At 42.6% G+C, this 14,703-nt stretch overlaps 1 protein-coding gene across 2 annotated transcripts in view; it reads right to left on the bottom strand.

Moving 5' to 3' along the window:
• rasgrf2b (Ras protein-specific guanine nucleotide-releasing factor 2b) overlaps positions 1 to 14,703 on the bottom strand; it is a 37,969-nt gene that overhangs the window by 15,523 nt on the left and 7,743 nt on the right. For both annotated transcript variants that reach the window (XM_035638988.2, XM_035638987.2), the window contains exons 2-13: positions 9,203 to 9,309; positions 8,022 to 8,169; positions 4,959 to 5,048; positions 4,673 to 4,809; positions 4,131 to 4,247; positions 3,871 to 3,950; positions 2,180 to 2,373; positions 1,943 to 2,052; positions 1,729 to 1,847; positions 1,028 to 1,188; positions 844 to 910; positions 276 to 412 (exon numbers count right to left, since the gene is read on the bottom strand). In XM_035638988.2, coding sequence (XP_035494881.2) covers positions 276 to 412; positions 844 to 910; positions 1,028 to 1,188; positions 1,729 to 1,847; positions 1,943 to 2,052; positions 2,180 to 2,373; positions 3,871 to 3,950; positions 4,131 to 4,247; positions 4,673 to 4,809; positions 4,959 to 5,048; positions 8,022 to 8,169; positions 9,203 to 9,309 — 1,467 coding nt within the window. The remainder of the gene's footprint in view (positions 1 to 275; positions 413 to 843; positions 911 to 1,027; positions 1,189 to 1,728; positions 1,848 to 1,942; positions 2,053 to 2,179; positions 2,374 to 3,870; positions 3,951 to 4,130; positions 4,248 to 4,672; positions 4,810 to 4,958; positions 5,049 to 8,021; positions 8,170 to 9,202; positions 9,310 to 14,703) is intronic.

The raw sequence follows: 14,703 nt of genomic DNA, 5'->3' as shown, positions 1-14,703 counted from the left end.
TTTAAAACAAACACAAAAACGTTTGTGCAAAAAGAAGCTCTTTCAACTGTCAGAGTGTCTTTTTGTCTGATAAGGACTAATCCAGTCCGACATGCTCCTATGTTGCTACTCTGTTTGTGAAATACTGAGGCAGTGAGCTGAACCTGCCCCAGGAGAGCTGCACCCGTGTCTGTGTTTACTTATCACTGAGCCTTCTCAATGCCCAGCGGAGACATGCTTTTGCTATTTGGAGGCTCTTGTTATTCTGTGTTTGTCTGGGTGACATTGTGTATTACCTGGCTGATATCGCTGGTCCACGCGGCCTTCTCCTGACGCGACGGCGCCAGTAACACGACAGTGAATGAAGGTGAGTCTGATGGCTCCACGATGAGCTTAAAGTCCAGCTGGCCAAAAACCTGACCACCGGCTTTAGCTGCATGATAGAGGGGGAAAAAGAGCTTTTTAAAGTGGAACAGATGACTTAATGATGATAATAGTAACACACACACACACACACACACACAGACACACACTGAGGGTTAATTAAGCAGGCCCACTATCTCCATTCTACAAACCCCTGAAGCTTAAGTGTAAAGGTGTGTGTTCAAAGCAGCATCTCCCTATTTGCTAAATGAATCCCCAAATGAGATCAATAATGGATCTGTGATGATAAAAGATCAAAACCTGACATTTAAAGGGAGGGGGCATCTGATATTTAAAGGGAAGTAATTTCCGGACACTTATTGTCTGACACCTAATTAACCTCCGTGAGAGGCGAAGGGGCTGCATGAGCCAATAAGAGCTGCCTGTGTGTCAACCATAATGAACCCCTCTGCTTTCATACAGTGGATGTAGCGAACTTACACTCCTCATCAGTGGCATCTGGTTCCTCTATAAGTGTGCAGTCGATCAGGGACAAAACTCCACCTTGCTGCAAGAGTTTAAGAGAAAATATGCACAACTGCTTACTGACAAATTGGGCCAAAAATTTGAATTTCCTCACTGAGGAATTTATATAATTAAACCACAGAGTTAAAGGTATTCTCACCTTGAGAAGGTGCAGTTTCCCCCCGGAGCTGCGTGTGCAGACGAGGAAGTGTTTGGTAAAGAGGAAACACTGCCTCTCCCCTTCCTTCTTCAGAGAGAGAGAACCCAAACGGACCTTGCTTAACTTCCCTCGCTCCACCGACGGCAGCTGGATCAGAGATCCTGAAGAGCGGGAGGGGCATGGGATTACATTACATCTCATTAAGCTGACAGTAAGCTGCGGCTGGGAGTTTGCAGCAGCACAAATGTGCAAATTTTGAATAAAACCCCCCATAGGATCAGTAGAAGTCATGCCCTGTCAAAAGTGGTGTCGGCGCTCCATCTCCTGACCCCCGACTCACACACAGCAGCTCTCCTGTGCAGTCCAAAGTTAAGTCGCCAAACACGCTTCACTGTATAGTGCTCAATAATGCATAATGTGATGTTGATAAATCGGATCAATGTGAAACTGTTTATTTGCACACTGTCATAATTAGAATAAAGCTTGGTGCACAGCAGTGCAGATGTGAAGTTAATGCATTTCTTGTCTTTTTTTTCATACTTTACTGATGCTAAATCCCTCACAAAAAAAGATGCTCACGCAAGTGCCTGAGCACAGTGTCTTGGATCTCAGACGACAAGTTGGCACACAGGTGGACGTTATTGTCAAGCAAAAGCTCCAGAGATCTGCGAGATCAGTGCCGTGAGCGGATGAAGACTCACCCTGCCTGACGAATGTCTGGCTGGTGTCCAGCAGGATGTCACAGCCCTCCACTATCATCCTCTCTATGGCCAAGTTCTTCCGGATGTTCTCTGTGTCGCTCACCTCGTCATGCATCACTCTGGCCACACACACACACAAACACACTTAGTTAGTTCAGCATTCAACAGAACGATACACCAGGATAGACGATTATCCTGAAAACCACATACACACCTGGACAGTTCCTCTAATTTGGACTTGGCGAATTCAAGGCTCTTGCGCTCCACATGCTCGTGAGGTGTGTGCGCCAATAACTCATGCAGGGTGATGATATAGCGGGGAATCTTACAGAAGGGGAGAGGAGAGTGAAAAGAAAGGCTTTTTAAATGTAGAAAGAATATGTAGAAGACAGTTGCGTTAGTTCTATGGCCTGTTTGGGAAAACCAATGCGCGGCGGTGCCCAAGCTCTACCTGGAACATGGGATACGTGAGGAAGGTCTCGAGCATCCTTCCCTCGCAGGCGGCGTTGGACTCGTACTGTTTCAGCAGCTTGTCAAAGTCTCTGTTCTGCTTGCAGTTGGCCAAAACCTGCAGGCTGTACTGATGGTTTCTCACAAACTCCTGATAGATGTTCAGCATGGGCAGCAAGATATCGAACAGGTCCGCTGGAAACAAAAAGCACACACACATATACACAGTACTGAGCCAACATTTCAAGCCCTTTAGATGTTGAGATGCTTGTCCGTCAGGGAGACGTCCGATCTTCTGATACAAACTCATTTGGCAGCATTACAATGACACCACACACACAGCCAGAGCCATGAAGTGCTATCATCAGAGACAAGAAGAACAAGCAGTCCTGCAACAGGTGGTCCGGCCCCCAATGAGCCCCGATCACTAAAATATGGAGTCAGAATGCACCGAGACAAAATCCACAGAGGAACTGAAGCAAGGTCTCCAAGATGCTTGGGACGACCTACCTGCCAAACTGGAGCATCGTCTGTTAACAGACGAACTGTTGACAGTAAAAAGATTTTTGTGATTTTGATTCAGCAGGAATGTCTTTCAGCAATCGATTTGCTGCTAACCATCATCTAACTGCCTGAAGCTAGAGTTATAGTGAAACTGAAATCTCAAGGTTATGTTCCAGACAATTCAAAAAATATTTTTTATATTCAAAATCCCATTTAGATTTGTAACTATCCTATAACTGAAGATCTAGCTTTGGAATAGAGACTTTCTGAACAGCTTTGTGGCAAAAACAATCTAATATAATTGTTTATCTGTATTTTGGTTTTTCTATTGGCCTCTGACACCCTTTCCCAAAAGCTCTAGAGTTTCACCAGCCACATTTCACAGCTCGACAGAGGCTGTGAGTCCATTAGCAAGGCAAAGGGTCACGGTTAGTTCAGACGGGTCTGTAATCACAGCAGCACAGATTAATTCTAGGGAGATTCTTTTTAAAACAGTGTTTGGTTATGGACCAAACCAAGTTTCAATAAATATAAGTTGTTAGATTTTTTTACAAAGTCTTCTCAGTAAACGTAATTTGAACATTTATGCGACATTGTGAGATATCATCCGAGGCAGCAGATACTATTTCCTGTTTCACTGAAGAGAACTAAATCATTGGATTACGAGGATTTATAATGGCCTTGCCACTCAAAACAATGAAAGGATCAAAGTCGTGCTGTCTGTCAAAAATCTAAATTCAGCATCAGTCTGAAGCAGGGGATCAGATAGAGGTGGCGTGTTTAATCAGTGGAGCCTCTTCTTTATGAATTTGTCACAAGTCATTTGCTGTGACGTCTTTCGGCACGCTGTCTCCTAGGTGAAGCTTATCTGTCGAGGGCACTTTCTGTTTCAGGGGGTTCAAATTGTGGGATGCCTTCTGGCCTGAGCGGTCATTGTCTGCCACGACAATAGGTGTGTGTGTTGCAGACTGAGATAGCGACATGGGTACGTGTGTGTGTGAGTGTGAATGGGGCAGAAGGATGTCAAGGCTGACATATGAATGAGACAAACTGGATGTGGAGGGACCACTGAAAAAATGACCTTGATGCCACTGAGTGGAGGCCGTGAGTGCTCTGCCCTCCACTCAGTGGCGCCAAGGCGTGTATTTGCAAATTTTGCGTATTGTGTGAGGTGGAGAAACAGCTTACCCAGCACCAGAGTGGGCCAGTTGGCTATCCTCGCCTTTAAGCCTTGATGGAAAATCTCATGAAGGAACATGATGGTCTCACTGTAGACGCCGGAAATGTGAAAAAAAACAAAATGACAAAGGAGGTTTAAAAATGTGTTTCTTTTTTAAAGCATCTCTGCTTTTGCCTTTAGCAAATTCGTCACTTCAGGGATTCAGTTAAGAGCAAACGTGGACAGAACATGTTAGATGAACACGCTAACACAGACATAAAGTACACACCTGTTGAGGAAGATGCTGCTGACGTCGTCGTGGCTGATGGGCGGTTTCTTGGAGCTGGCGGCCATCCTCAGCGGTCTGAGGAAACAGTTGACGAGGATGTAGAGCTGGTGGACGTACCTGTCAAAACACACACACACACACACACACACACACACACATGTCGATACAAGACTTTCTGTCTCACTGTAATTTTGAATTACTCTCATTACATAAAGTACACCGTGATATAGTACATTTTGTGAAAATCCAATTGAGAAGCCGTTTAAAGGTGAAATACCAGAAAAGCAGGTCTGTTATGGCTGCTGCAGTAAAATAAGGGGCTTTGCTTCGAGTTGCTTCATTACAGTGATGAAAGAAAAATCCTGCAAATCCGCTATTGTCATCATGCGTTTACTGATTTGCAGAATGTAGTGATACCTACATTCAGTATAACAAATCATGAATCCTTTCTTGAGACATATGGTCCACAGAGTAAGTGAGAAAACATCATGTACTGCAAAACTCGACAATAGTGACAACACTTCTACATCGTATGTACATACTCGGTCTCCGCCTCCACCATGTTGAAGACAATCTGGTTCCTCTTCCTCATGCTCTCGGCGTGAGGGGAGCAGATGTAATCCTGAACGATGATCTTCCACTTCCTCCGACAGAGCCAGCCGCGCATGAAGCTTTGCACCTTGAGTAGACACAGTAGAAACGGGCAAGTTTTGACCAGAGGATGCACGGAGCACACGTGACATGGCGACATTCTTGCATGTTAAAAGGAAAATGAAAAAAATGCAAGAAATCACTGGTGATGAGTTGGAGATATAAATCATATTTTACCTTTTTGATCTTTTTGATATCCGGGTCTTCATTTTCATGCTGGATGTGGTAAGGCCGCATTCGCTCCTTGGTTTTGTTCAGAGCTACAATCTTTGAAGAGAAATTCAGTCACAAAAAATGTGAGCACAATGTGGGTGAATAAATATGAGAATAAAATCACGTCAAATGGAAGCGGAGGTCTACGAATGTGTAGCAGAAGTTTGTAAATTTTCCTTAATGAGGATAATTTACTTCCACCGGTGCCTTCATTCAGAGACAGACAATGACGGAGAAGTGGACGCTGCTATCAGCTGGGAACAGTAGGACCATTTTGGTGAATATGAGCCAATATAATCCTGTTACTCTTGCTGCAGGTAAGAAAAGCCGATCACAAAATTCCTGCTATTAAAACTGGAGCATACATGAGATACATCACAAAGAAAATAAGCAGGGGCTAAAAATGTTATTAAGTATAGCGGGGGAAAAAAATATCTAATTTCACACTGTACACGTAATAATAGACGGCACCACTACTCTTCAAAAAACAGGGATACATTTCAAACATAGCTGGTAAAAAGGTTGGTTCTTCTTGGCAGCGCTGTCCTCAGCAGAGGTAAAGACTGCCTCTTTATTACTGTAGCCTATTTGTCGTCAGGCCTCTCGACGGCATCCGCTCCTCACGCAACGAGAGGCGTGAAGGATGAAACCAAAGGAGCCGTGTTTGAGCCACACATCTTCATCTTCATTTTCTTCCTCCCCAGCGCTATCATGTGAATGGCAGCAGAGAGGAGCGAGTCTGCCAAGTGTTGACAGTCACAGTGGCTAGTTGGTTTAATTATTCATAAACACAGGGCAACACACACACACAAACAAACAAACAAGAGTGTGTTTTTAATGAGATGGATCAGCGATCGCGCTGGCTCTCAAAGTCTAATCCTTTCTTCATGAGCAGCGTCGTTACACAGGCAGATGTTTCCTAATATGAAATGTAGTTTGCATTTTCATTAGAGCCTGGTCTATAATGACTGGTCTAACAATGAGATACAGTGCGGTGACAGTGTGTGACAGTAAGAAGTAATCCACCACTCTTGTTGCTCAAAGGGAGAATTACAACCAAACGCAGCATAGCAGGCTAATCCATTCAACATAGAGAAGAAAAAAAATAGTGTATACAAGCAAAATGTTCATATAAGTGAGACAGAATTGGAAATGACATTGGGGGTGTGATTTATGGAGATCTTAGCAGCTGACCCAATGAGTGAGTGGCAGGTTCTGAGGACATATTTCCATTTCGATCAAACACACTAACTCCGTATTTGCTTCTGGTCCTCTGTCCATTTCTGTGGCACATAATAGAACATGTGAACCACTACTCGTCAAATATAACGGAAACATTTGATGACCTGGCGAATCCCAGGAAATCTTTGATTTGAACTCACTGGTCCATAAATTCTGACTGTAGCTTGGTTCAGTTGACTCACTTACGGTTCAATAATTCCCAGTTAATTGGTTGTGAAACGAAAGGAGACTTTTTGTTAGGTCAGCTGAACACGCAAAAGTGGGAAACAATTCAACATAAATGGACGATAGTTTTGGAAAAATATGAATATGGTTAAAATAACTGTCATGATACTAGTTACTAATGTTTTTCCAACATCAATATATTGTAGCCTATATCATAATTTGTTGATTAAATGCCAAATTGTTTTGATGCAACAACTGTCACACTGTTATGAATTACATGAGACAACCTTTATGTTCCAGTATGGTCCACAAACATTTCAGTAAGTAATTTTGCTTGTTTTTGTCTTTGTGATACAAGCATATCCTCACAATACAGTTGCAGTGATGGGAAGAAATTGATAGTAAATCTTAGTTCAGCGCTAAAATAAGTGATTTTTTCCCCCCCAATAGTTTGACGGTGATGTCAGGATTGATAGGGCTGCAAACTCATTTATTGTTTACTTCGAAAAAGATTACTGCTATTGATCTAATTAACATAAACCAATAATTACCTGCTGTCTGGAGTGTGTGTGTGTGTGTGTGTGTGTGTGTGTGTGGGAGAGAGAGAGAGAGAGAGACAATCATAATTAGTTCTGTTTAACAGTGTTGTAGCGGTCGGTTTTGTTTCGTCTCTAAACGTGCATGTCAGATTTATTGCGCAGTGACGCAGAGCAGGAGCCTGTTGAAAGCTGATGGGTTGTCTTTATTGAGTGGTGGGCTTCTCCTCCTACGCTCAGAGGGGATTGAAAACCATTCACGCCCACTCCTCCGCTGCCATAAATACGACAAGAAATCACATGCAAGCAATGTACAACACCCATAGGGTTATGGGCTTACACAGGTTTATACATGTGTTTGTCCTTGGATCACTCGTCACATGATTGATTACAGGAGAGAGATCATGGAGCTGAGTGAGTGAGCGAGTGAGTGATACCGACTTTATGTATCCATATTCCAATGTTTCATGGCAAATGTGAAAGAACATGATCTATTTTTCATGGCAGTTATACTTTATAAATGTTATATGACTATACAAATTAATATAAAACACAGTCAAATGGAATTCAAATCATGTGTCTTAATATTTAACTATACATATTTTCTAAGGCAAATTCTCATCCTGGAAAACTGTATTATATATTTGATGGCTCATCTTACACTTTCATCCAATTAAACGTAACCCCATCCATCACACGGAGCCACACTGGACCCTGGTGATGTATGTCAGCTGGCAAAAAACACGCTTACGTGTCCAAAAGAGCCTAATTATGATTTATTTCATTAATTACTTCCTCTGAATCCACCTCCTGCTCTCGCAACGTGGGTAAAGTGGTGAAGGTCCATTGTCCCCTTTAAAATGATACACATGCCTCGAAGCTTTAATCCTTGATATCTGAAAATCCTGCTTGGTTTAGAAATGCCTGAAGTTACTCTCTGTAATGAAAATGAGGCTTGATATAATGAAAACCATTGGTGATTATATCTTTATGTCATGTGTGCGTGTGTGTGTGTGTGCGTGTGTGTGTCAGTGTGTGTGTCAGTGTGTGTGTGTGTGTGTATGTGTTCACATGTGTGCTGTACCTCTGTTTTAAGCCTCTCGATTTCCGTGTCCTGATCCTCGAGCTGTGTGCGCAGCTGATTGGCAGCCACCTTCTCTGTCTCCACTATCTGCACGAGGTGGATGTATTTCTGCATCAGCACCTCTCGTTCGATGATGATATCGGAATAACTGAAAAATGAAAAAGAGGTCCACAAACATATGCAGAGAACCTCAGCATGGGACAGGTAGGTAAGACACTAGACTGCATTACATTATGAATATGAATTCAGAATTAGATTATACAGAACATTGCAGTCCCCCCTGCTGTCCCCCACTGTGTGCAGAAAGTCAAATAAATGCTGGATAAATCAAATGTATGCTTATGTATTCTTATCCACCCTGTGGGAAGTCTCAAAGCACTGCACCATACCGTATGGTATCTCTCTGGAGATTCTCGTTCATCCAGGTCATAGATAACCAAACGAGAGTCCAATTAAGAGCAACTGGACTTGGTTGTAGATTCTTGAAGACATGTCACCTCTCATCTGGGAGGCTTCTTCAGTTCTTATCAGATCTGAAGAAGCCTCTCGTCCTTCTATGACTGGAACTAAAGCTGGGTTCAGACATGACAGACTTGTTGCTGACCAGAAGGGTTTGATTCCATTCGCCTTAATGTCACATGTCATAAACAATTCCTTATAATGTGGATATAGTCAACAGCTCAGAAGTTCTGAAAAATCACTGACGAATTAGCAGGAATCTAGGAGCGACTAATAAACCTGAGGTTTTAAAGCACCAACTATGAAAAATAATCAGAAGCTTTAGAACATTGAGTTTGATCATTTGCGGGTTTGATTTAATCCTTAAGGCTGATGGGTGTAAGTATATAGAGCAGGTTTCAGCACTGAAATTAACTGAAAGTTGAGAAAAGGTTAGCGTATTCTATGGAAAGCATACAGCTTTAGACATTATAAATGATTCAAAATGGCTTACAACATGCAAAAACACTAGTGCGGTCATTTTAGATTATTTTAACGCTCTCTAATGTCAATCTTCTTTCATATCAAAACAGCACTCGTGCAATTTGATGTGCTACAGTATTTCCTTTCTGTAAAAAAAGAAAAAGAAAAATGGAGAGAGCACACATTTTCTGGCAAAGTAAATAAACACTACCATTATTGTGCCCATGGGAAATAGCCTTTAAATAATCCCATGTGTATACCTGGCCTGCTGGATGGCCTCCACCCATTCATCGCACTCGCACTCCTCCTCTGTCCGCAGCTCCAGAGGTTTCTGTCCATCGTGGCCGAACACGATGAGGAAGTAGTGCTGGAGAGTGGAAAAACATGAAGAGGGAGAAGAGCTGTTGATATTGGTGACCCTGAGACTGAATCCTTTTCATTTGCGTCAGCAGTCTCACTTTGCAGCACAGGATGTTTTGGCTGCTCACTTGAGATGCTAGCCAACGCTAATCAGACATATGGCGCAGACATATGGAAACATTACCTTCGACTACATTTGCTTTTCACGCTATTTTCTTGCCCAGATTCGTCCCATATGAGGGTCCACAGGCCTCACGTGAACCAGGCAGAGCAGGCAGACACAGAGGAGGACGAGGCGGGGGAGGGTGGGTGGCTCCACACACATGACAGAGTTATTTGCTCACTGAAATGAAACATCAAGTCTCGCCTGGGCCTCCATTCTCCACCAGCCTATTATCATCACCATCAATTAGCCCGCTCTCTCTGGCTCTCTCTCTCTCTCTCTCTCTTGTTTCCCGTCTGTCTCTCTTATTATTCTGATGAAATACTTTAACCCATCTCAAACGCATGCAAGCACAAACACACACACCTTTTGTAGACCACACATGCACGCACACACAACACACACACACACACAACACACACACACACACACACACGCAGACAAACACAAACACACCAAACATTACATGAAGCGATAGAGGCTTTTATTCAGATGGTCATGTCCTGGGGCACTGGGTTACCAGAAGAGCTGCTATTCTTAGTCAGGGAAAAAACGAGAAGACTGATCTGTCCTCTCTTCTTTTCTCTTCATCCAACCACCTCTTTCCTCCTGCTTCTCTCTTTGCACTTCACCTATCATCCCACTCCGCCTCCTCTGCTCAGCTCAACCGGCATCCTCACTTCTCTTGTTGTCAAAACCCACTACGCCTCCTCCTCGTCCTCGTCCTCCTCCATCTCCACATCCCTTCATACTCTAATCTCTTTGTGTCTCTCTCAGTAAGGATGCAGTGAACCAAAGCGAGTCCCGAGGAGGGATGATTACCCTGCAGGGGGATGGATGGGCCTCGGCCCCTGCAGTGCGGATGGGCTGGGGACAGTCACCAAGGTTACTGGGAACGCACACACACACCAGGTTTGCACAGCTATCCTTGTTTACAACATTGACTTCCATTCATTGTGGACAGCCTAACCCACACCCTAACCTAAAGCTAACCTCAGTTTACACATTACCCCTCACCTTAACCAGGACCTCGGATTTGTTTTGCCCCATTAGGCTTTGGTCCCCATGCGGACTATTGCTTGTGAAAAGGTCAGCATTTATGCCAAAAACAGTCCAAAAGAGGTAACAAAAACGTGTAGTCACACACACACACACACACACACACACACACACACACACACTTCTACACACAGACACACACACGCACAAACGCTTTTTATGTATCTCTCATTTCGATTCACTGGCTGGTTGGATTTTATTACATCAACAATAATCTGTGCTCTAACAGTGTTTGACAGGGAGGAAGACAGACAGAGAGAGAGAGGGAGTGGGAGAGAGAGAGGGGGGGAGAGAGAGAGAGAGAGAGGGAGAGAGAGGGAGAGAGAGAGGGAGAGAGAGAGAGAGAGAGGGAGGGAGGGAGGAGAGAGAGAGAGAGAGAGAGAGGGAGAGAGAGAGAGAGAGAGAGAGGGAGGGAGGGAGGGAGGAGAGAGAGAGAGAGAGAGAGAGAGAGGGGGAGGAAGGAGAGAGAGAGAGAGAGAGAGAGAGAGAGAGAGAGAGAGGGAGAGAGAGAGAGAGAGAGAGAGAGAGAGAGAGAGATAGAGGGAGGGAGGGAGGGAGGAGAGAGAGAGAGAGAGAGAGAGAGAGAGAGAGGGGGGGAGGAAGGAGAGAGAGAGAGAGGGAGAGGGAGAGAGAGAGAGAGAGAGAGAGAGAGAGAGAGGGAGAGAGAGAGAGAGAGAGGGAGAGAGAGGGAGAGAGAGAGGGAGAGAGAGAGAGAGAGAGAGAGGGAGGGAGGGAGGAGAGAGAGAGAGAGAGAGAGGGAGAGAGAGAGAGGGAGAGGGAGAGGGAGGGAGGGAGGAAGGAGAGAGAGAGAAGAGGGAGAGAGAGAGAGAGAGGGGGGGAGGAGAGAGAGAGAGAGGGAGAGAGAGAGAGGGAGAGGGAGAGAGAGGGAGGGAGGAAGGAGAGAGAGAGAAGAGGGAGAGAGAGAGAGAGAGAGAGGGGGGAGGAGAGAGAGAGAGGGGGGGGGGGGAGAGAGGGAGAGACTTGTTACATAATATTTCTTAAGCGAGTACATGTTTCTAAATTGTGCCACTATACCTAACAAGATAACATTTCCATGGCAACTGACGCGTCTGCCGTGTTCTGCGCGTCCATTTTTTCTGCTTTTCAGGGACGTCTCTATTAATTCAATGCTTTTATTGATCCGTCCTTTTGCAATTTTAGACACGAGGAGGAGGATGAACACTTCAGTGGAAAACAAAACATTGTTGCTAATGCACATTTTAGAGGATTTGATGGATAATCTGAGCCTGTGTAACCTGCACATTTAAAATAATATGGTCTATTTATAAGGTAAATAGATTTGTATCTTTCACACTATGTGTAAAGTATGACTCTTTTCTTCTTTCATAACTCATGAAAACTAGAAATTACTCATTTCTATAAGCAACTATAAATTGATTGAACAATTAATGAAAGTTCAAAACTGCAACACATTCCTACTTCCGTCATTGGTCCACCAGAAAGTTTTCTTTCATTTCTCTGTGGAAGAGAAGATGCAGGATTTGAAAAATATTCTAAAGCATCCACTTTGCAAATTTACTATGACGAAGGAAACGCATTCACTGCATGTGTTCGACCTCAAGGACACACAATATGTTTTAAAGAGAAAAATTGCATATTGATATAAATAGTGGATCGGGTGAAAGCAAATGTATGCAACACAAATCCACCACTGATCATACAGAATACAGGATCACCACACTGTCATCATCTTTGTTCATGGAAATTCACTTCCCAAGATACTTTCTCTTAATGTTTTGAAGTGTTGTGAAGTCTTCCCAGTTCTATGCTTAACATTTGTTAACGTTTGCAGTTTGTATGTTCAAATAGCTCAAATATGATATATTTTTAATCCTAATTTTTAATTTATATTTATATTTTTAATATATACTTTTTTTTCCTACTATATATGAATACTATTTGCTGGAGCACTGACCCAAATGCCTGCAGGCAGTCATTGAAGTTTAATGGTTCATCATCCTATACAGAAGATTCGGCATTATGCTGGACCTCGTGGCGTTAATTCATTGCAGTGAGTTACACTATACAACACGGTACTGTGTCCTCATTAGTCACAGTCAGAGTTCTAACTCCCTCTGAGCTGTAAACACACAGCTTCCCGACTCCACGGCACCGTTCAGGACATCCAGCTCGCTCTCCCTTCAAATCGGCTCACATGGTACATGCGGTACATCCCCCAGGGCCTTCACCGTATACTGTGGGGAATTTCATTTGGACAAATCAAGTTGAGAGTTAAAAAATGAAAAAAGAAACAAAGAGACGAAGAGACAGATTCCCTTCATGTCACAGACGACCGATTTACCACACACCTGAAACCTTTTTTCTTTTTTTCTTATTGCGAGAGCGAGACAGCTACTAAAGAAAAGGAGATTGTGAAAATGACAGTGGGACACAAAGTACATTTTACCACCACGGAGCAAGACACAGACACAATGAAGGGCAGCAAACTGTCATCATCCAGAAGTAATTTCGGGGTCACTCGTTTAAAACTGCCTGCCGTGAGAACAGATGTGTCAAGTGAGGAGTTCTCAGAAGCAAAAAAGGCCTTTTCGCTGTCCAACAGAGACTGAACATTAGGAAATGAATACCTACTATAAACACACACACACACACACACACACACACCCTCTGGTTCACTGTAACACTGTGATGAAATAACTTTTCTTTATTAAAGATTCAAGAGTCTAACTTGAAACTGGACTTGGTGGTAATACATTCATTAGGGCAAAAGTATGACTAGGGGCATCCAGAAATACTCATCTGTTATAAATATTTAAAAGCGGAGAGGGCAGAATCACTGTTGGGATCCACTGATGATTAGGGACTGGAATTGCTCCTAATGATTCAACACTGCTGTCTGCTTTGGTATCTGCACTAATGAGAGGCCAAATTATGCCGCACAATACTACAGATGGAGCTTTTATTTATTTTTTATCCTTTTTTTCTTGTCTCTGCCTCACAGCCTTTTAAAAGCAGAATTTGAATTTGTGTACTTGAGTTGGTAGGAAGAGGCCTGTATGCCGAAGGTGTTAAAGGATTGATACCCACAGGGGCTAAATGTGTACACACTTATGCTGCTGAAGGGCTGGTTGGATAACAATAAAGAAACAGCACAGTCACATAGAGGACTCACTGTATGGTGTGTATATAGGTTAAGTACACTCTATCATACAGCAGAACAGAACAGAAGAACTACTGCATTTCTGCCCTTGAAGGATCCATTGCACCATTTTAATGTTTCCTCGCAGGGTTTTTAAAAGACCATACATATGTATGTTTTTGGCTTCTTTACTACACACGTGTACTTTACATGTTTGCCTTCACACATTTAACCCGTTGGGATTTACCTGATGAGTAAAGCACTCAATATGTACACGCTGGCCACAAAGCGCCTGCAGATAAAAATGTTAATTGAATTGAATTATAAAGTCAATTTAAAATAAATGATAACTTTCAAAGCAAATATATAAACTGTAGCGTGTAATGGATCGCACAACTTTGGATTCTGCTATTGTAATGATGAACTTAGATGAATAGAAACGAGTAGCTGAATAGAACAGAAGGGAACATGTCAAATTTTTATGGTTTGCAAATGGCGAACATTGATATTACACTGTGCATATTTTGTACTACAGTAAATGGGTTATTATATGAAAACCCAGAAGCATGGTGATTAAAATATAAGCAGGAAAATGATATACACTTTATGTTAAAATTGCAAATTATGTTTAAAATATTGTTGCAGGGTGTTCTGCAACACAAATAACATCTGTTAAAATATCTATCTATCTATCTATCTATCTATATCTATATCTATATCTATATCTATATATAGATATATCTATATCTATATATATCTATATATATATAATATACTGATTTACTTTGTAAATATATGTATGTGTTTGATCCAGATACTGTATGTTGATATCAATGTCAAACCACAGAGGTTGGCTTGGTTTGCATTAAAAAACATATACTGTATCTAGATATACTGTATATAGATCTAAAGTTTTATTCATGTATAGAACAAGAATAAAACTGAAAAACTTGCGTCGTGACAAAGGACCGAGTGAAAGCCTTAAGTTCACCGCTCTTCTGTGGAGAAAAGCAATCACAGGTTGGCGTCGTCACATCATGTGTTTGCAGTTAATATCT

Source organism: Scophthalmus maximus, chromosome 19, assembly GCF_022379125.1.
Source record: "Scophthalmus maximus strain ysfricsl-2021 chromosome 19, ASM2237912v1, whole genome shotgun sequence".
Lineage (NCBI taxonomy): Eukaryota > Metazoa > Chordata > Actinopteri > Pleuronectiformes > Scophthalmidae > Scophthalmus > Scophthalmus maximus.
This window is presented reverse-complemented; position numbering and strand designations above follow the sequence as displayed.